Source organism: Pezoporus flaviventris, unplaced genomic scaffold, assembly GCF_033815535.1.
Source record: "Pezoporus flaviventris isolate CSIRO_AGI_PZ_B2104156 unplaced genomic scaffold, CSIRO_AGI_Pfla_v1 ptg000022l, whole genome shotgun sequence".
In the NCBI taxonomy this organism is placed as follows: domain Eukaryota; kingdom Metazoa; phylum Chordata; class Aves; order Psittaciformes; family Psittacidae; genus Pezoporus; species Pezoporus flaviventris.
Genome location: NW_026892570.1, coordinates 4,866,236 through 4,887,124, shown reverse-complemented (window position 1 = coordinate 4,887,124; position 20,889 = coordinate 4,866,236). Strand labels below are relative to the sequence as shown.

General features: G+C 38.7%; 1 protein-coding gene across 6 annotated transcripts; it reads left to right on the top strand.

The window, feature by feature from the left end:
• Positions 1-362: 362 nt before the first annotated feature.
• SLC35D2 (solute carrier family 35 member D2) lies at positions 363-19,185 on the top strand. Of its 6 annotated transcripts, none has more exons than XR_009743923.1 (12): positions 363-532; positions 2,869-2,902; positions 4,267-4,353; positions 7,100-7,167; positions 8,262-8,333; positions 9,942-10,010; positions 11,009-11,111; positions 12,324-12,416; positions 14,492-14,559; positions 15,316-15,545; positions 17,224-17,306; positions 17,933-17,971. XR_009743923.1 is itself a non-coding variant. In XM_061456348.1 (12 exons), exons 1-12 carry the CDS (start codon positions 393-395, stop codon positions 18,033-18,035), a joined length of 966 nt encoding a protein of 321 aa, XP_061312332.1. In that variant the 5' UTR covers positions 363-392; the 3' UTR covers positions 18,036-19,185. The 6 variants fall into 6 exon arrangements, 4 of the variants coding, with proteins under 4 accessions (XP_061312332.1, XP_061312331.1, XP_061312333.1 ...); XR_009743922.1 differs by having other exon boundaries at positions 15,283-15,545; XM_061456348.1 differs by having other exon boundaries at positions 15,316-15,361; positions 17,933-19,185.
• The last annotated feature ends 1,704 nt before the right edge of the window (positions 19,186-20,889 follow it).

The window sequence follows — 20,889 nt, the reverse complement described above, 5'->3', positions numbered from 1 at the left end:
TGGTAAACACTAGGCAAGCTGGTGCCGGACGATGACCCCAGGTGCGGCTGAACCTGGGGACCTGCTCCCCTGGTGCAGCGGCGTCCGGCGGCAGCACTTCGCGCTCGGTTTTATACCCCTCGTACCCTCCCTCTCGGCAGAGCCCCGGCGGGCTGCGCTCTCGGGGCTGGGCCGGAGAGAAGAGAGAGGGGTGGGGCGGCGGCGGGACTCCCACCAGGGCTCCCCACAGTGCTCCGCCCCGCCAGGGAGCGCCCTGCAGCCGCTGCCGGTTCCCGCTGCTCAGGGCCGGGCCGGGCCGCGCCGCGCCGGGCCCGAGAGGGGGGGCGGTGGTCCGGGTGGCCGCAGTAGTGCAGTGCGCGGTGAAGCCTTGCCCGCAGCTGCTCCTCGCAGCAATGAGCGCCGGGCAGGCCGTGGGGGAGGCGGCGGGCTGTGCCGCTCCGTCGGCACTTCCAAGGGTGCTCTCAGCCCTTTTCTACGGGACGTGCTCGTTCTTCATCGTGCTGGTGAACAAGACCCTGCTCAGCTCCTACAGGTGAGGGCCGGCGGTGCGGACCGGACCACAGGCAGCGGCAGGGCTGGCGGCGGGGCCTGTTCCGGCTCGGCCGTCCCGTGGACTGGCAGCGGGACCGCTCACTGTTTGGCGAGGGCGAGCTCCCGAACCGGAGTGGAGCCGGGCCGCCCCGTACCTCCCGTCGGGCAGCTTTCCCATTGCCGCTCACATCACATAGGGGTGTCAGGTCGGGGCAGTCACCTGGCCCACCGGCACAGGAGCTGTCATGGTAAGTGCTGAGAGCCGGGTCGATGGCTTCAGTTTCAGGCCCCGTTTTGTCCAGTATGTACCACTTTGGCAACACCGCCCGACGGCATAGTCACTGTCAGGCTTACTTTTGAAGCAGGCTAGTCTTTTCCTCGAAGGCCTTTCCTTATTCCCAGCTTCGAGGCTACCGTTTCACCGGTTGTACCACCTTAGGTCCTTGAGGGAAACAGCGCTTCCCCTAACTGTGCCTGCCAGTCTGGTTACCTTTCATTTCTGAGGTAACAAAAAGCAAACCCTTGAAAATCTCATCATAAAACCACCAAAGCTACATCTTTGGCTTGATGGAGCATCCCATATGGAGTCGTTATCCTGTAGCTGTGATCTTTTCACCATTACTATTCTTTGCTTTAAAAGTTTGCTCTGGTTTTGCTGTGTTTCAGCTCATTCTGAACTAGGAAAAAAAAAAACCAAACAAACCACCCAAAATGTGAGAAATCTTTAAAAGCAAAAAAAAAGTTAAAAAGCAAAACTTGCATTTATTTTTTAACATTCAGTGTTATTTGAACACAGAACAGGTGTATAGAACATCTCCCAGAAATGATGCAAGGCAAGTTGAGATTTTGTTTTATAGTGGTTTTCATCATACAATCTGCAGTAAGTCCCTGACATAGGTCTAGCACATCCGTGAAAGGTAATGAAGGACAGCAGGCCCATCAGTAAGCCAAAGTTTTGTATACATACCTTACAGCTGGGATTGTTTAGGGCTCTTCAAATAAAAAATTCCTGGAGAAATCTGCATTGTACAGAAGTCTCCATATTTATGTGGTGTAACTGTATGTACAAGCCAGTTTAGGAGTCACAAGACTATAAATGGAAGTCCTGTTTCTTCTGCTTATTTTATTTATTTATTTTTTTTTTTCTCCTTCCCCCTAATACCTCTGTTTCCTATAATCAATTTTGCTACTGGCTGCTCCTGAGTCTTTTTTCAGTGTTCCGACTCCAGTGTCATTGTAGCCCTTCTGCTGTGTTTCAGAGCATTTCTTCCTTTTGCTAATACTATGTTCCTGTCCCACTGGTGCTCATTTGAGATTCACATTTCTCAGCACACCAGGCAGTAGTGTCACAGTTCCCGGTGCCTTCTGTGATAAATACCCACAATCTTAAGGAGCCTAGATAGTGAAAAATCACAACACTTGCTGTGAAAGTGGATCCTCCTCAGGCGTTTTTTAGTGCAGATGTGCACAGAGAATGAAATGGGTTTTATTTAGACTTCCTGGATACAGGTTTCTGTGCAAACATTCCTGATGGTGCAGTCCAGCAAGACGCTGAATGACTCCAGGGAGGCAGCAGAAGCTGTCATGGTCAGGTAGCTCCTTGATACCCAAGATTTTTGGGCAGAGAGGCTCCAGCTAGTGCTGGTTATGACAAAAACCAGACGTCATTCATAAATAACTTCTTTACTTGTGTTTCAGTATGCATACAGAGAGTTAACGGTTAGTGCCACACATTGATTGGTTTTAACTTTATGTCGATTTAGGGGGTAAAATGGAAGCACTCAGGCTTTTCAGGAATCCAGCTAAAGTTTCTGCTTTCTTAATATGTAAGTATCCATGCTTTCCAATAAAGATAACTGAGGGGCTATGGCAAGAATTTAGCTGGTTTAGCAGACAATAAGTGTTTCTACATTTACCTAGGTACCTGTATTTTCACAAAACCGCACTCTTAGTATGTTTGGGCTGTGGACATAAGCTTTGAAGTTAGGGCGAGTGGAAGAGACTTAAGTTACTATACCATTTCAGGGTACAAGGTATATGTGAGGTCACTCAAAAAATAATGCCTTGTTAGAGTTCTCCAAATGTGTTGTTACCATCACTTACAAATATCGCCAAAATAATTAGTAATTTAGAATTGATCAACTGTGCATATGCTATGTTATGTGGATGCAGCTTGTGTTTTGCTGCAGCAGAAATAAAATGTTAGGCCTCCAATAAGGGTAGCAGTTCCTGAACTCTTCTGAAGGACAGGCGAGAATCCACATGTCCAGTTGTTGGCTTTGGTGCTAAATTTAATTTTTTTTTTCTCAGAATTAAATATCTGTTTATGTTTTTCAGCTTCCCGTCACCAGTGTTTCTTGGCATTGGACAGGTATGTTCACAAGTAAAGCATACTAAATGTACTTATTATTTTGTAAATTAAACTAATGTTAGTATGGGGGGAATGAGCATAAGGGGTGGGAATCTCAGTTATACTGCACTGCTTGTCTTCTGAATTAGATGGGTTAGATGTAAGGAAGAGTGATTTGTTTTAGTGAGATCAAGGAAGTTTCAAGTCAAAACTACTGTCTGGGAAGCTTTTTTCTTTTCTCTTTTCTCTTTTTTCTCTTTTTTCTCTTTTCTCTTTTTTCTCTTTTTTTTCTCTTTTCTCTTTTCTCTTTTCTCTTTTCTCTTCATTCTTTTTGTTGTTAGTAGGCATCATAGTAAAACCAAGTTCAAATGTATGACTGCAGAGGTATGGCTGGGAAAGATGGAGCTTTGAAGCAGGTGTGATTTAGGCAAATACATTTAAAACAGAGGATTTACTTTCTGCTAAGGTTGCAAGCCAAGGGTTAGTGAGAAAGAGGTGAAAACAAGGTACTGCAAGTCTGACATCTCTGCTGCTTGGTGCTGAAGTAAAATTAAAATATCTTGTAAAGTCTTGACAGGGTGAGGCAGAGTTTCACACATCTGCTCAAGGAACTGCCCAGATGATGTTTCAGTGGAAGCCAAAGAATATAAAATGTGGCAATAATTCATGTTAAGGGCAATGATATGGCTTTGTTTCATTGCAAAACTTAAGACTTAGTAGCATTTCCATTTTTTTGTTGTCTGATCCTTCCAAGACTTCCCTGAACATTTTGTAAAGTGCATATAATACGGTATAATGCTTTAGTCTGCAGAGTGTGACTCCACCCCATCCTCTAGATGGTCTATTATTGTATTTTTTAATAAGAAAAATGTTAATTTTTTTTTCATCCCTGGGGCAAGCATCAAGTTATGATGTGTGATTGCTCTGATATTCTCCTTCATCGTGTCCATCTCTTTATTGTTTCTTCCTCATGTTGTCAACAGACTGATCAATGTGCAACCCCTGCCTCACATTAGCAAAAAAACTGTAGGAGTGTTTCCTCAGACTAATCAGCACTCTGTGAAAATAGCATCACTACTCTGGGATCCTGTCCTGTTTAATTTCTCAGCTCCTTGTCAGCATGCATTGTTTTACAGAGGGCCGCTAGTTTTCTCAAGCTAGTAAAGCATATGTCTATATTATACTTTAAAATAAATAACTGGCCAAATTCATAGGAATAAAGCTATTCCAATTTATTAATTGCATTCTGTATTATTCTTTAACAGAAATGCATAATACCTAGCATTTGTCAAATGCATGTAAAGATTTTGTTTTTGAAGCAGTTCTTTCATTTGTACATGACAGTTTTGCTTTTACATGGCTTTTTGTTTTTTCTCTTTGTTTAGATGGCAGCCACTATACTTATCTTGTATGTGTCAAAAATAAATAAGATTGTTCACTTCCCTGATTTTGACAAAAGTATACCTCTAAAGGTAAGGGTTGCATAGGTTCTGATATTAATAATAAAATCTTACCTCTTATACTGGCATTCTGTCTTATGGAGACAAGATATAAAAGAACAACAGAAAAAAATTCCATTGTTTGTCAAGTGTGATCATTTATATCTTTGTTTCATTTAATATTAGGTTTGACCATGTTAATTTCACTGCAATATTCACGCCTTTTGTTTGCAGAGAAATCTGGTGGCATTTTGGCACATAGTACATGGGAAAAGGTGCTGTACCTTCATATAGCTGATGAAATCTTTCAGATTCTTGAAGTATTTTTCTGGATATATACAGTTCCCTCTAGGATCAATGGGAGATGTGTGTTTCAGAAAAAATTTTGATCACAGTATGAAGAGAGAAGGCTGCTTGGAAATTTGAATGGGACATGTGATAAAACAATAGAAAAAGAATATGTGGTAGACCAAAAACCTGAACAGCAGTTGACTCCAAATGTAAGATTTATGTTCCACAGGAGTGACTAAAATAATGCTCACTGAAAATATTGTAGTCAGGGCATAGCTCCTACCTAAGGTGTACATGGTCTGAAGAGGCAGGACAGAGAAAATATGAGAGGATCTTTTATTATCTCGGACTGGAAGCTAGGATCTGAAATTACTACAGCAATGATCCTTGTAGGCTTTTGTATCTATGTGCAATATTGCTGGAGCTTTACTTTGATGCGTAAGCCTGTGCATTTATATTTTTTGTTGCAGTTTATTGGTCAGTGTTTGCTCAGAGGTACAGACAGAGTTAGCTCCCAGCTCTGCTGCAGGGCTCAGATATCATAGCTTTTCAGGCCAGCATCTTCACTGCAGAATCTTGTACTATCAGTATGAGGTTTACTATGAATGTCTTGCAGCCTTTTGTGAATGCTGTTTATTCGTAATGCAAATTATTGGCCAATTATAAAATGGACAATCCTTGTTTATTCCAAAATAGGAAAGAAGAAGGTTTCCAAGTGGGTAGTTTTGAATTCTGCGTATGAACAATGTCGAGAAGCATCTTCCCTCCACCTCCCGCTGTTGCACTATACTATGCCCTTTCTTTGCTGTTGGCTTTATTTTAGCATTAGTATAAATTCACTGAAAAAAATACAGCAACCATTTTCTTTGTTTTAATAATATCTATCCTTTGCAATACTTCTCTGGACATGCTGGGAGCAGTCAGCACTGCAGCACCTAGGACATATATTGCCTGTAGTGCTGGATTAGACTAGTCACAGTTAATCAGATGGTTTACTCATTGTTGATTTCTTTACTTTTTAAAGCCTCCTCTGACTGACTCTTCATCCTTTTGACAACTTTTGCTTTCATTGACACTAAGATTATTGCTTTTCACTCCAGGACTGGTTTATGAGCTCAGTTCTTTCAGTTGGAGTTTTTAAATTAGCAAGGTGCTTTTTTTTAGTGATGAAGCTTTGGAGTTCTTGACCCTTTCTAAATAAATGTTTCACTGTTCTCTGATGTTGTAATTTTATCTTTACAACAGATGGATTTCAGAGGAGAACAAATGTAATGTCAGCTCTGCTTTCATCCTATGAATGAAATAGAATTTTTTTTCTAAAAAATCTGTAGAAAAGATAGTACATTATAATTTTTTTTCAAATTTATGTTGACAGGCTGAGTATTTATTGTTACTTATATTCCTGTTTATAATCCTGTTTACTTTTGCTTTCACTTAAAAGTTAACTTTATTTAGCTGTAGTTAACTTTTACTGCAATTTTCTCTCTGCTTTGCTGTCAAAGAAATGCAGAATTGTTAACATAGATAAAGTGCAGCCTACTCCTCTGTATGCTTTTCCAGCACACAATGGTATGAGAGGGTGTAGCCTCCAATCACAGTTTGCTGATCAGTCTCCTGGAGCATGTATTGGCACAACAGCAGCTATTACGTGGTAGGATAGAGGACTCCTCTTTCTCCTGCTTCAGCTCCCCTTGACTAATAGTGAGTGGGATTAGATGTACACACCACCTTTGTCCCCACTGAGTACTTTGGTTGGTTTTAATCTTCTGCATCTTTTCTGTGGTGGGAGAATTAAGAGCTTTGAGCTGCAGTTGAGTATTGTGTAGGGATACCTCCCTTGCACGTTTTCTTAAGGCTTTGAATATCACTTACTGTTTCTCTGTATTGTGTTAAGGCCTATATGTTTCTGTGCAAGTCAGTCTCATTATGATAGAAGCTGGAGAAAGTAAAGTTTATTTTACCCTAAATACTTTCTTTTTTGCATTCTGTTATCTTATGTAGCATAATTTGTTGGGTGGATCTGAAATGGTGTGTCTGCCAGGCATATTAATGTGGAGTACATAGAGAAGCACAGCATGCTTACTTAGTATGAAGTTTATTTAGTCTTTTATTTCACCTGTTCTCCTTCTTATTTAGCTACTGTTATTAATACTACTTTATGCCTAACATTCAGATGTTATGATGGGTATTAATCAGAGGATTGTAAGTAGTTCAAATAAAACCGTTTAACATTTAAGAGGAGTCTCTGTCTCATTAGAGGTAGATTGCAACTCTCCTAATGAAACCAGTGGAGCTGTGGTTGTGAGTGGTCACATGAACAAGAGCTGCAGATCAGTTTGCAGCACAGTTGATTCTCTTTTTTCCTTAGAAAAAAACCTCTTCTTGCTAAAAGTACATCTCATATTAATACAGTTATCAAATTCTAACAAAGCTTCTTACCAGTGCTTAAAACATAATAATCTGAGTTGTGCTTTTAATTTTATCACAGTTGTTTCCTCTGCCTCTGATTTATGTTGGAAACCACATAAGTGGATTATCAAGTACCAGCAAACTCAGGTACAGTAAATGGAAGATATAAGTAAACTGTTTGGATTTTACCCTTTTCTTTTGCAAGGGGTAAAAATCCTGTAAAAGTTGGATTCATGGGTTCTTCTTTCCCATTTCCTCACTGTATTTGTAAAAGAAAAAAGTTTAGTAAGTTATTTTAAACATAAGTGTAACATATCCTCCTGTGGGTGACATATTTTAGAATTACTTTCATAACTGATTTTTATAACAGAAAAGTAAGAATGGCTGCAGTGTTTCTACCATTACCATTTTATTAAATTATGTGACATTTGTTTACATTTTAGAATTTTTCACCTCGTTTGGGTTGTCTCTAAGGTGTAGATGATCCTGTGCGTAACTTCAAAATGTCTGTTGGAAAGTGATTATACTTCATGTTAGGATTTGTGTCACTTATTAATGCAGTTGCTAAAAGTTATCTTGAACAGGGCATTAATTGGTCCATATGGCCATGCTGTCAGATTTCCAAAGTGTCAGATGCAAGTGTTTTCTCAAATTTTGAAAAATTTCCCGTGACTTTTTGTAGAACAAGAGTATGTTGTTCAAAAGTAGCTGTCTATTGGTGCTCGCAGCTGATCCCACCTTTCCTACATTCTGTGATTTTTTTCTTGTGGATTTATTTTACTTTTTTTAAAGCACAGTTTGTTTACTAAGCATGTTTTCTTTGTATTTTATTTCTGTTACATGTTTTCAAAGGCAGGTTTATTGTGTGTCCTTTACGTTTACAACAGAAATAATTTTTACTTACTCTGCCCAGGAATTATTTTGTAGGGGCTGTGCTAGGTAGAAAATAGCTTCTATGTTCCATTTCACTGATGCAGAGGGACCTTTTAGGAGGTAGCCAGTTGCATTGTTTTACAAACTGGCAAATCCTGTTATTTGTCAATAGTTTAGTTATGTAATCTGACTCTAGTGTCAGACTGACATTTTCTCATATAAACTAAGTGGCTGGAAATTTGTTTTGGTTGCTTATTGCTAAACTAATGGTTTTATCCTCTGGTTAGTAAACTTAAATAAGAATTAGAACATAAACATGCCATTAATCTGATGCAATGCTTGAATTTTTATGTGTTTTTTTTTGACAGTTTGCCGATGTTTACTGTGCTCAGGAAGTTTACCATTCCACTTACTTTACTGCTGGAAATCATCATACTTGGGTGATCTTTTTTTTTTTTTTTTTTAATATGTAAGATACCGTTATTTTAGATCATATAAAATGGATTACTAGTGGCATCTCATCAGATTATTGATTTTTACTGACATATAGAGAAAAGCAAAGAAAGTGGATTTATGTAGCTTTTTTGAAGACATAGATATGTGCATTTTAATGAATATGGGGGAAAAAGTAGCTGTCATTTACACAGCTCATTCTTTTGACTGCTACGCAGGAATCAGGTGAGCAGAGCACAACTCGGACATTATTTTTAATGAGAAATTAAGACGTATATGGTATTGCAGCTTGGGATCACTAGTTTCAGTTATACTGACTTGGAAGAACAGGAATATAAATATGTCAACTGAAGCTGAACCCAGGCAACACGAGAATGACGATCAGGGAAAAGCTTTTCAAAAGCCCCAGGTAGACTGTCATCTCCTTTTGACTGAAGCAGCAGTTGATCAATGTGATGCATATTTAGGGATGTTCTGGGATTCTTTTCTAGTTGTAAGTTCTTACAGGAAAAGCAGAACATGCTGTCTTCTCTTGTTGGCCTAAGGGCTCACATGAGGAACTGAGAAAAATGTGAGTCAGTGAGGTTGTCATCAGCTCCCAGCTGGACTACAGCAATGTGGTATATGAGTGCAAGTAACATCCTAGCGTAAAGGAAGCCTAAGAGCAGAGCACTATATTCTTACAGGCTGCCGCAGTGTATTTCTTCAGAGCTGAAAATGAAAGGACTCCAAAGAGTCCATGCTGGATTACCTCAGAATTTGAAAAGCAGTCAAGATTTGGGTTGTTACTGTCAAGAGCCACTATGATCAAAGCCTAAGATATCTAGAGACAGCATATAGCTTTGTTGTTGGGACAGTGGTCCACAGTTAGGCTCGTTTGACACAGGATTTCTGCAAGAGCATTGTACATTTTGTTTTGATGGATCTTTTCTCTCAGGCCAGCTCAGAGCTGGGGCTAGCAAAGGCAAATGTCTGTAAGGCACACTGCAATATTAAGACATTTCTAAATAAAGTAGTAGAGATAAAAGAAGCAGAATAGTTATTTGTTACGCTTTTTCTACTCTGCAGTAGTGCTGCTGTATACATAGTGAAGAATGTCATAAGCTTCTGTGCTTTCCCCTTCAAGTATAAAGTTTCAGTTTGATTTCAAAACAAGTATCTACTTGAAAAATAGCCCAGACAGTGTGCTATACAGCACCTTCCCCAAGAAAGGTGAGATGAAAAACTGCATGAGAGATGTGTCGTGATTTTCCATTATTGGATTCTGGAAAGACACTGTAGTATGTCCGTTATGAACACAAATACACAGTAAATTACAGTTTGTTCCAGGGTTGTTACTTTAAACCTTTAGTCTTTACTTTTGAAATTATCTAGCAGCAGAATGCTCACAATGTTTTTTCAATCTCTGTTCTCAGGGCCAAAGTCTGACAGCATGGCTCATGGTCAATCACATTGCTTCTGTAAGGTTATCATGACTGTGCCCTTGTGTGAAATGTTCTCTGATTACTAATTGCTTTGGAACGTTTCAGGCAGCCAGCCATTTAATCTCCTTTTCAAATAATGAAACTGTGAACTGTCTTAATTTTTGTCTACAGGAAACGATATCCACTGAGCATTGTAGTCAGCGTATTTGCCATAATTCTTGGAGCTTTCATAGCAGCTGGGTAAGGTTTCCATTTGTTATATGAAGTCCTGTTATGAAAGGAGAGAAAACAGGAGGATTTTTTTCTGTGACCTGTAAACCTAAATTAAGATCAATTACTCTGGATTAAGCTGGTTTCAAAAATCTCTCTACTGACATCATTTGGAAGTGCAGGAATACAAAGGGAAAAGTTTAATTCCAGCTGGAAGTATTTTTGTCTTCTTTTTTCCCCTCTAGGTTTTACTTTTTACAGGATCACAAATAAAGCAAGTTAAAACTGTGTGAGGAATGCTGCTTTTATTTCCTAGTATCAATGTTCTTTTGCTCTGGATAGAAAGCCTGTTTTGTTTTTTTTTTTCATTGTTGTTGTCAAATATTGTTTTGAGTTAAGCAATGTCTTTTTTTTATTATTTTAGATAAAGTTTACAAAGCACTGGTATGCCAGTCTCCTTTGTTTTCTTTCTGTGAATATTCCTTTACTGAGCTGGAAATGTAGTGTTATTTTTTTGTTTCTGGGCTTTGCTGTGTACAAATGTTCTAATTTCCATGTGATGTGACTCGGGTGGGACCCATGTCTTATTAAATGAATATCCCTACATCCATGAGGCGACTAGTCAAAACAGAAAGGGTGACAATACATCTGGGCTGCCTGTAAAACACAAGTAGTTTTTCCCTAGTTATTTCTTGTGTTGAAAGAAATAGGTAAGTATGCTCAGTAATAATTGGAGAAGTTGTCAGGATTGAAGTAGATGGAATTTTTCATAGAATGAAACTGTACATTTCCTAACACTTCCACGCTGAGCACTAGGAACTCTCTGATGACTCATTTATGATGGTCTTGTGACTGAAGAAATATAAAGTACTTTGACTTACAAAGAGGGCTTGAAGCACAACCTGTGACTTGCTGCAGCTGTCATGATTTGCATTTCCTCATTTATGATAGTTTTTTTTAAAATAAACATATAATTGCAATGCATTGTATACTCTTTTCTTATTTACAATATAATATTTCTTTCCCAGGTCTGATCTGTCTTTTAATCTGGAGGGTTACACCTTTGTATTGCTGAATGATATCTTTACGGCAGCAAATGGAGTTTACACAAAGCAGAAAATTGATCCAAAGGTAACTGTGGTGATTAGGTTGAGTTTAATATTATGACAGTATCATTACAGTGGGTTGCCTATGATATGACTATGAACATACAGTTAAGAACTAATAATTAGTTTTGATTGCTTTCATATTTCAGTTGATGGGTGCATGCTTAATAAACTTGATTTACTTGATTAGTAAACTTGATCTGTACTTCTAAGGAAGATGACTTTTTGAATAGAAACACACATTTAGTGAGGTTTATGTAATAATCTTCTGGGTAGGAGCAGTGACCTGTCCAGTTTAAGTCAATAACCGCAAAAACTGCTATCTTTTTTAGCTATTTAATAGCAAGTCTACCAAACCCAAATATTAGAAAGAAAGAATTAGGTGATACCTCGATACATTATACTTTACGTAAACATTGAGCAGGCTGCTCTTCAAATGCAATGCCATTAAAATGTACCAAGACGTAGCAAACAGCAGTCCTGGAGATGTGGGATAAAGGTTTTGTCACTGACTTTTGTGGTTCAGTCTGTGAAAATATGTATCTCAGGAGTCACATATAGTCCAGAGTCCGCATGTTTCTTCGTGAGCAGCACTTAACAGCCCTATAGCTTTCTGCAGAATACAGGGGTTTCTTTGTAAAGCAAGAGAGAAGCTGGAGAGATTTACTAAGTAGCATCACTGAATCTGGAGGAAGGAAAGGCTGCTTTTTCATTCCCCTATCTTCTGCCTTTTGTCAGGCAAGTTAACCAACAGGATGTATGGCATGCCCCAAGTTACTTGAAGGTACATCAGTTACCAGTGATTGCAAATGCTCCATCTAGGAGTCGGACTTCGTTAATTTTTGTTATGCTTGCAATAGGGAGCCACCCAGCCCTAGGCTTTTGTGGTTGATTTGCAGTAGATGGTGTGGGTAATCCATTGGCCATGCAGAGGCTTACATGGAGTCTAACACAAAGCAGTTCTGGACCAGTGCCTTGGGAACTTTCTAACTAGCTGGTGTTGTAGAAGCTGTCCAAAATATAACAGAGCAGTAATACTCTCCTGAGCATACAGGCAAAGTGACTGAAATGGAGACCCAGCTCAGTACTAAACACTGAATCCAAGGGTCACAAGCTTGTATTTGAAATTGAAATGTACTATGTTTTATCTGCTCATTAACAATAGACTACCAGAGTAATATTTAGTTTTGTTCCCAGTTGGCTTGTAATTGCAAACACCATGTTTCATTTTCCACAGGAGTTGGGGAAATATGGTGTCCTTTTCTATAATGCTTGTTTCATGGTGATTCCAACAGTTATTATTAGCTTTTCTACTGGAGACTTTCAGCAGGTAAGGAGCAATACTGCATATCTCAGACTGCTAACGGTAGTTTGTTTAAGGTGATTTTTTGGTGTTTTTTTTTTTTTGTTTGTTTTCAAAAGGAGGTGGAGGTTGGTAGCAATTTTTGTTTGTTTTTAAAGAGGTAATCCTACCTCCATATTAGCGACTAGTATTTGAAATATGTGACTTCGGCTTGCCCTACATAGGTAAGAACTTTTAATTATTCACTCTAAGGAGAAGCTGCATTTGTGATAACTCTTGCCATGTGTGATTTGCCACATGCTACAAAATAAGATTGCAAATACCCAAACCAGACAATTTCCAGTCTGTCATTCTGATACAGAGAACACATTCCTGTTTAGTCTCAGTCTAGTTTAGTAATCTATATGTAGCATTCTTATGGAATGACAGTGTGACTCTCCATAGCTAATAACGCAGTATAACACCTTAGGCAGAATGTCCTGGCACATAAAGTATTGGACCAAGAGGTTTGTGGTTTTTTGTCTCCCTTGCAGACTTACTGAATTGACTTATTCTTACCAGTAAAATGAGTATTACTCATATTACTTTTTTGGAAATGTTTGAGATTCGCCAATAAAAAATGTTACAGAGCTTGAGGGTCTCATAAATCATTGCAGTGTCCTGTGTTGTGCCCTGAATTCACATGATTTTGTCGTTGTGTTCTTAGAAGTCTGTTTTATGTGGAAAAATTGTCATTCCGTGAAAATGATGGATTTAGATCTGCTCTGAATATGAAGTCTCTTCTTATGATGTCAGTCCAGCATGACCTTTTGCCAGTTTAGGAGAATGCAGCTGATGCCTTTCTTGGCAGATGTACTGGGGTCCAAGTTTGACTGTAAGGTTTCCACTGCTTTCCCAGCAGTCATGCTGGAGGCATTTTAGGAGAACTGGACAAAGAAATTTACCTTGCTGCTAGGTTTATTCCATGGGAAAAATAAGGAGTTGTTGATTTGGCACAAACAATTTAATCTTCAGTTACCTGAAAAGAATAAATAAATGTCAGATAAATGCATATTGCCTATTGCACATACACATTGGCTTGCTCACTTAATATTAAAAGTGCCATTAAATGATAAGGATAACTAGTGTCTATGTGATGCAAAGAGATTAAATCTCTGAAAAAATGGAGAAAATGGAAAAATACTGGTGAAAAATCAACAAATCATTGCATATAACATCTGTATTCAGCAGATTTTCAGGCCATAGAAGTTGGCTTGCTTTTACTCTAGCAGAGCCTTTTACCTTGATCTATAACAGACAATGCACAGCATGTATCTTTTGCCAGTCAAAATATCAATACCATGTCTATGTGACAGGGAGATTGCTTCTGCTCCTCTAGCTAGTTCTGGAATAGTAGTTACTATGTCTTTAGAGACTGCAGTCTGTGGGTGTCCCAGTATTCACTTTTCTTCCTGGCTGACTAGGAATACAGGAAATAATGGGTTCAAACTTAAACAGAGGAAGTTCAGGTTAGATATAAGGAAGTGAGGGTGGTGAGGCACTAGAACTGGTTGCCCAAAGAAGTGGTGAATGCTCCATCCCTGGCAGTGTTCAAGGCCAGACTGGACAGAGCCTTGGATGACATAGTCTAGTGTCCTTTCTAACCCTAACTATTCTGTGATTCTAAGAATCTATGAAACAGATTTCAAGGAGGTTATTTATTTATTTGTTTTTGCTCCCTGCAGAATATCTGTTTTATCTATAAATATCCCTATCTATTATACAATATTAATTGTTGTTAACTATCAATAAATATAAAACCACAAATTCTCTGTATTGTATTTTTATTTATTGCTTGCAGTGTGCAGTTTTATGTGTGCACTGCTATACATGATACAGGAGTGTGTCTAGGCATCATGTGTGCCATCATCCTGTTTCTGAATTCAAATTCCTTAAACTGTTTTCAGTAGTATATGAATGTTTTGTAATTATAATATGAATCAAATGCATTTTGTGATTTTGCACATTTTCATATTAACTACATTTTATATCTATTTTCAGTTTTGATTATATAGTACATAATTCTTTCTCTTTTTTTTTTTCTTTTTTTTTTTTTTTAATAGGCAACACATTTCCAGCACTGGACAAATTTTTTGTTTGTCTTTCAATTTATTCTTTCCTGCTTTTTGGGGTAAGAACACAATCAAGTAAGGTGTTTTAGTGACAGTGTTTCAAATTGCAGATCTCAAATGTAAGACTCACCAGTAAGTTATGTTAAAATTTAAAGAAAATTTATTCCGCCCCCCGGGCTTCTGACTTGTCTTTTAGTTATTTCTAAAAATGTAAATAACAGTATCACTACTCTCTGTGGTGTTGACATCCCAGTACAGTGATCAAAATCACAACATTCAGCTTTTTATTTTCTGTACTCAGGATCTCTGTTGGCTCTCTCTTCCGATTTTCTTCTTTGCAGTTAATAGAATGTAAGCCTTTTAGTGTATAGGAACTGTTGCAGTGTGTTCTTTAAAGTACCTAGAAAAGCAAAAGTAATGAAACTATGCTTTGTTCTGTTGGAACTGCTGAGTCAGAGGAAGAATAGAAAAAGAATTAGTTTCTCTTCTGCTCCTTCATGTATCACCAACCAGTGGGTCAAACTAACTTCAAATACTGACATATAAGAAGCACAAAGAATAGGGATGGCTCTGCTAGAGCTAAAGCAGCTTAAATTTAATGTGTATTTATAGTACATCATTATCTTAAAATACAGATCCACAGAATTTTTTTTTTTTTAGGGTTTGGAACAGGTGGGATTGAAGATCCCAGCAAAATACCAATCCGAAAATTTCAAAAGTGTTGCTAAACTTCTGAGGTCTCTGGGAGGAATTTATAAAACTTTCTGTTTTACCTAATTTAGGTTTCTCTTGATGTATTCTACTGTCCTATGCAGTCATTACAATTCTGCGCTCACGACGACAGTAGTTGGTGCCATCAAGGTGAGTTATGAGGCAGAAGAGAAAGCCAGGAATGCTCAAATAAACAGGGAAGAGCATTGACTCAGTAGTGATCCTGGTTATGCTTTGAGCTGGAAACTCAAAATGAGGGCTAACTCTAAGACATTGCTTGCGCCAAACATGGTCCCATCACAAAGTGACTTCGTTCTCTTCCACTGAAGCTCAAGTATATCTAGAAAGCCATGTATCAATGTATTTTTAGTTTTCCTACAAGAGAAACTTGGACCACTTCTATTGAAAGTTGTAAATCTAACCACATTTCATTAGGTACGGTCACCTGCTTCTGTTCTGTATCAGGTTACTCTCAAGGTCAAGGTGGCCTGATGCAACTCCAGTGCAAACTGATACAGACTAACCCACGTTCACTTTGGGCTGAACTGATTTTGTTGCAGCTAATACATAGGGCATTCACATAGAATAATGGCTAAGCTGTGGTAAGGAGTGTATTGCTTTATGGTTAACTGCTTCACCCTCTGTGTGAGAACTTGTATTCTAGCTGAATGGAGGATTTAATTTTGGTTTCCGGTCAATTTGATCAACATCAAAACATGCACGTCTTAAAAACTGAACTTGGTGTCCTTGCAGTCTGTTTTCTCTAATCCAGTTTAATTTTAAACAAGTGCAGCTTCCTTTGTGTTGATGAGGCCAGCATGTCAGAGCAGGGAAAGTCACTGACTATCCAAGCACCTTTTTTTGGCCGGTTTAAGGAGAAGAATGGAGCTGGAAGAGTTTTAGCAAAAGACAAAACTCGTGCAGTTGTGGGTCAAACAGTTATCAGAATCCTAGGAATTAGGCGCAAGAATAACAGTCCTCAAGGTGCTCCCTGTATTCCTTGACTAAGGAATACAATTCCACCAGCATAGCGAAATCCACAAGAGGAAAATGGTACTTCTTCTACAGCTTGGTGTTGGTTTTGGTGTTGTGGTTTTTTTTTTTTTTTGTTTAGTTTTTTGATTGCTTGCTACGTGTTTGTTTTTTGAAGCTGGCAGGATTAATCAATCTAGTACTTTTCATTCTGTGGCACTGGAAGTGTGCTTTTAAATTTTATATGTGCATTGAACCATTAAGATGGATCAACACTATTTCTGTTTTCTGAGCAACAATAGCCTTTGAGGCATTTTAAACAGTTTTAAAGGTGAGAAGCACTTTATGATGCTGTAGTCCCCAGCAGGAACTCGTAGAAATTATGTCATTGTCCAGACTAGCTGGACAGTGTGAAACCAGCACAGTGTTGGTAAAATGATCACACAGTTCTATAGCTTTCCTTCTGTCTATGGGGGACAATTTTCCCAAGACTAGATGGGGGAGAGCTGAGAGGCAGAATCTTCTAACTGTGCCTGCCTTGAACTTGAGCCAAGTGCTTTCAACGCACATTTAGTTGGCAAAGTAAGGAGGTAACAATTTCAAAGCAATAATAAAAAGCTTTGAAACATATTTTTTATGCTTGAGAACCCAAAACCTACTTTTAAGAAATGGGATTTGAAAGGAGCTTTCCAAAGTTAAAAAGTACATTTTCAGAAGGTGGCCATGCTCCGTTTTGCTTAGTATCAAATAGCTGATTTTCTGTTTTCTTTCTTGGTTTTTGGTTTGTTTTTGTTTTTATGCCCAGAGAGTCACTCTTGGTGTATTATGTGCATTTAGTAAACATACTGCTTTTATTATTTTATTTCACTGTGACAATACCCATAAGACTGTTACCCCATGAATATAATTTAAATGCTGATTTTAAAGTGGCCAGCAACAGAATATAGCTATTTCCTTAGAAAAGAAATTAATTGTTACCATTTATATTCTTGGAGATGAAAACTGACTTGAATAAATGCAACGTCTTTGTTTCCTTTCAGAATATATCCATTGCTTACATTGGAATGTTGATTGGTGGTGATTACATATTCTCCATGTTAAACTTCATAGGGCTAAATATTTGGTGAGTGGAACTTGGAATAACCTTTATTTGTTATAAAGTGGAAAATTTGTTAGTGAGATACATTTTTATATTTTGTTTCATTTGGCCCACTTAGGTGAAGCAGTTTTGAAACTACCAACCTGAAGAAGCACTGCCTCAGGATATAAAGTTCATTACAATTAGTTGTCTTTTCATGTCTGTTTTCAGGTGTTGAATCTTACTGTGGTAGGAACTTAACTATGGAAATATGCCTGCAGTTTTACTATATGAGATTAAATTCACTGTTTTTTTATGAGCAACAGTTCTGAGCTGTGAGGCTTCCAAGTAAAAGCCAAGTGGTGTGAGAAGTGAGAGCACCCACTCAATGAGCTGGGCCCATTGAATATGAGTTATAACTTGTGAGTTGTTACTTTCTGTAACAACTGTGTTTGGATGAACCATTACATCTGTTTGTTTGAATCTGTTTGAGAAACAAATAACTGATCTTTGTCAGCTCAGGGCTGGCTTCTCAGATGGCTTACGTGGTCTGAGGCACTCCTAATTTATGCTAGTTCATATTCTTTAATTTCTGGAAGGAAGGGTATATATTTATAGAATGGCATATACAACACCAAGTATCTCTGACACCTTTGTTCTCTTTTCTTTAGTATGGCAGGAGGACTGAGATACTCATTTTTAACTTTAAGAGGAAACGGCAAGCCTACGCAACCTGGGGATGAAGAGAATGCACTTTCTGAATCAAATAGTTAGCCAAAATGCCCACCTTGAAAGAGACTGAAGATACCAGTTTGTTTACCATCGCTGAGAACTTAATAAGTCTATGCTGGAACATATTTAGAACAAGGAAAAAAATCTACCTCAGTTGGCAGAGATGTGCACACAATTCATTGGTTCAGAAATACCTTGCACACCATGTGTTGTACATGTGGACAAGTTTAATTTTAGCTTTTTTTTTACATCACAAGCTAATTTATAAGAAGGAATGCCATGAGAAAATCTGAAGTTGTAAATTTTTTCATTTACTGTACTTCGATACTATTTGTACTTGGAAAGATCTGTGAGATCTGTCTCAGTGTCTGTCATTACTCTCTGAGGCAAAGCTCCCTGTAAAGATCATGAGGCTTGATTCACCATTGCTTTACAACATAAACAATTTTGATACCGGTGAAGAGGTGAAAGATGCCAGTGATTCAGAATGATTTCATGTATGCATTTGCTCTTGTGTAAGTGATGTAGAACGTATGGGGTAAAGAGGAGATGTGCTCTTAGGTTGTTTCCTGTGTGTCAGCTAAAGAATTCAGGATACTGCCTGGTGTGTTCAGTATACATTGTGTAGACATTCTTTCTCAGTCCTTTCTTCATCCTCAATAACATCATGATGTTCTCTGAATTGGCACTGTTGTTACAAGTGAACCCTCATAACTTTGCAGGATCAAGGAGAGTAGGAAATTGAGCAAGGATTTTTTAATGTTTAAAAATATTTTTGTGTGTTTGAGCCAGTATCAACCAGGTGATTAGGAGAGATAACAAAGGTAAATATTTTTGTTTAGTGCTGGCCCACGGGTTAAAAAAAAAAGGCCCAGAATGTGGTAGTCATCTGGGACAATAATGGCACTGCTCTGTATCTTTATTTCCTTCTCTGAAAATACAATTGATAATGCTTACCGGTGTCTCTGAGGATATAGCGTTAATCTTTGAAAGCAAAATAGAAATATTGCAGCTTTGGAAGACAGCAGAGTAATTAATCTTGTTGAAGTTCTCAATTCCCTGCAAGCATGAGCCAAGATTTTTTTAAAATAATCAAATCAAAAGAAGATTTTGGAAGACCTTGAGATGGAGTTAGGATTGTCTAATGACTTGTTTTATCGGTGTTTGAATTAAAATATAGCTAAATCTGAAATGCGTTACTTTGTGACTAACATGTGAATGACCAGATCTAAGAAACATGCAAGTAGCTCACACCAGCACCTTTAGGGAGTGATTGGGCTGCCCACTGCTGTGTGGAGTTGAATGGCAAGAGGAGCAGTGGTTGCAGATACTAGAACTGGAATTTAAGGGCACAGTCAAAGTGGAAACAGAAGCCTGGGCTATCCAGTTTCTTACAGCTGGCTAAGAGATGTGACTTTAATTTTCTACTTATTGAAGAGGTGGGGAGGGAAAGGGTTGCTGCATATATTTTAGAGTGTATTCCTTTATAGGACTTCTTTTTTTCCAGATTGTCTCTACCTCCAGAATCCTAGTTATTGAACCTCAACTCTCTGCAGTGGTACAGGGCATTGGAAGGTTTCTATTAATTACAAAAACATGGTGAGAGCCATTGCAATACTGAGGGGCACACAGTTACACCTGCTAAATAAGATGTAGTTTCCACAAAGGAACAGCTATTGTATGCATTTAATTAATATTTTACTGTACCTTTTATAAATAAAGAGATGCAGACCACAGTTTCAACAAGTTTTTCATTTTTTTTGTGTGGATGAATATGCAGAGTTAGTGTTGCTTCCAGTAAAATTCTGGGTGAAACTCTGGGAATATGAGATCAACCAGGCTCAAATATCATGTTAGAATTCACGCAATTAAGGGAATGGCTTTTCATTCAGAACCTCAGTGATTGTGTCTTTCAGTTAACAAGGTAGTAATTTAAAATTTATTTCTCGTAGGATACATCTGTATGTAAACCTTTTCTATAGATTTCATATTAGCTTAATGAAATATTAAACCATTTGTAAAACTAGATTACTTAATTGCTGTGTGAAATTTCATTTTCTTTCTTTTGGGAAAATGGTAGAAGCAGTTAGAAACATTGTCGGTCTTCAGAATACATATTTAAAAGAATTAGTAAGTGGGCTAGTTTTGAGAAATCTTCTACAGCCTGACCCATCAGGTGGACTATGTGGATGAAGCTCTCTAGAGAAAGTTAGGGCAAGGGCTCACAAGCCCTTGTTCTCATGGGGGATTTCAACCATCCTGATATCTGTGGGAGGGACAGTATAGCCTGGCACAAGCAATCCAGAAGGTTCCTTGATTGTGTGGAAGACCACTTCCTTCTGCAAGTAATAGAGGAGCCAACAAGGAGAGGTGCCATGCTTGACCTCGTGCTCACCAACATGGAGGGACTGGTTGGAAATGTGATGCTCCAGGGCAGCCTCGGTTGCAGTGATCATGAGATGGTTGAGTTTGAGATCCTCAGGACAGTGAGAAAAGCATGCAGCAAGCTCACTGCCTGGACTTCAAGAGAGCAGACTTTGGCCTCTTCAGGAACCTGCTTAGTAAGGTCCCATGGGATATAGCTCTAGAGGGCAGGGGGGGCCAAGAATGCTTGCTGATATTCAAGGATCACCTGCTACAAGCTCAGGAGTGTTGTGTCCTGACTAGAAGGAAGTGCAGCAGGAGGCCCAGGTCCCTCTGGATGGCATTCCTTCCCTCCAGGGTATCAACCGAACCACACAGCTTGGTGTCATCAGCAAACTTGCTGAGGGCGCACTCAATCCCACTGCCCATGTCAGCGACAAAGATGTTGAACAAGACTGGTCCCAACACCGATCCCTGAGGGACACCACTCGTTACTGGTCTCCAGCCGGACATTGAGCCATTGACCACAACT

What these genes read in the sequence shown, in the direction of transcription:
- SLC35D2 (XM_061456347.1), top strand. Translation starts at nt 393, where the DNA reads ATGAGCGCCGGGCAGGCCGTGGGGGAGGCGGCGGGCTGTGCCGCTCCG. An exon ending in GGAGCTTTCATAGCAGCTGG is followed by an intron (nt 10,011 to 11,008) that starts GTAAGGTTTCCA and finishes TTTCTTTCCCAG; the next exon opens with GTCTGATCTGTCTTTTAATC. An exon ending in AGCAGAAAATTGATCCAAAG is followed by an intron (nt 11,112 to 12,323) that starts GTAACTGTGGTG and finishes CATTTTCCACAG; the next exon opens with GAGTTGGGGAAATATGGTGT.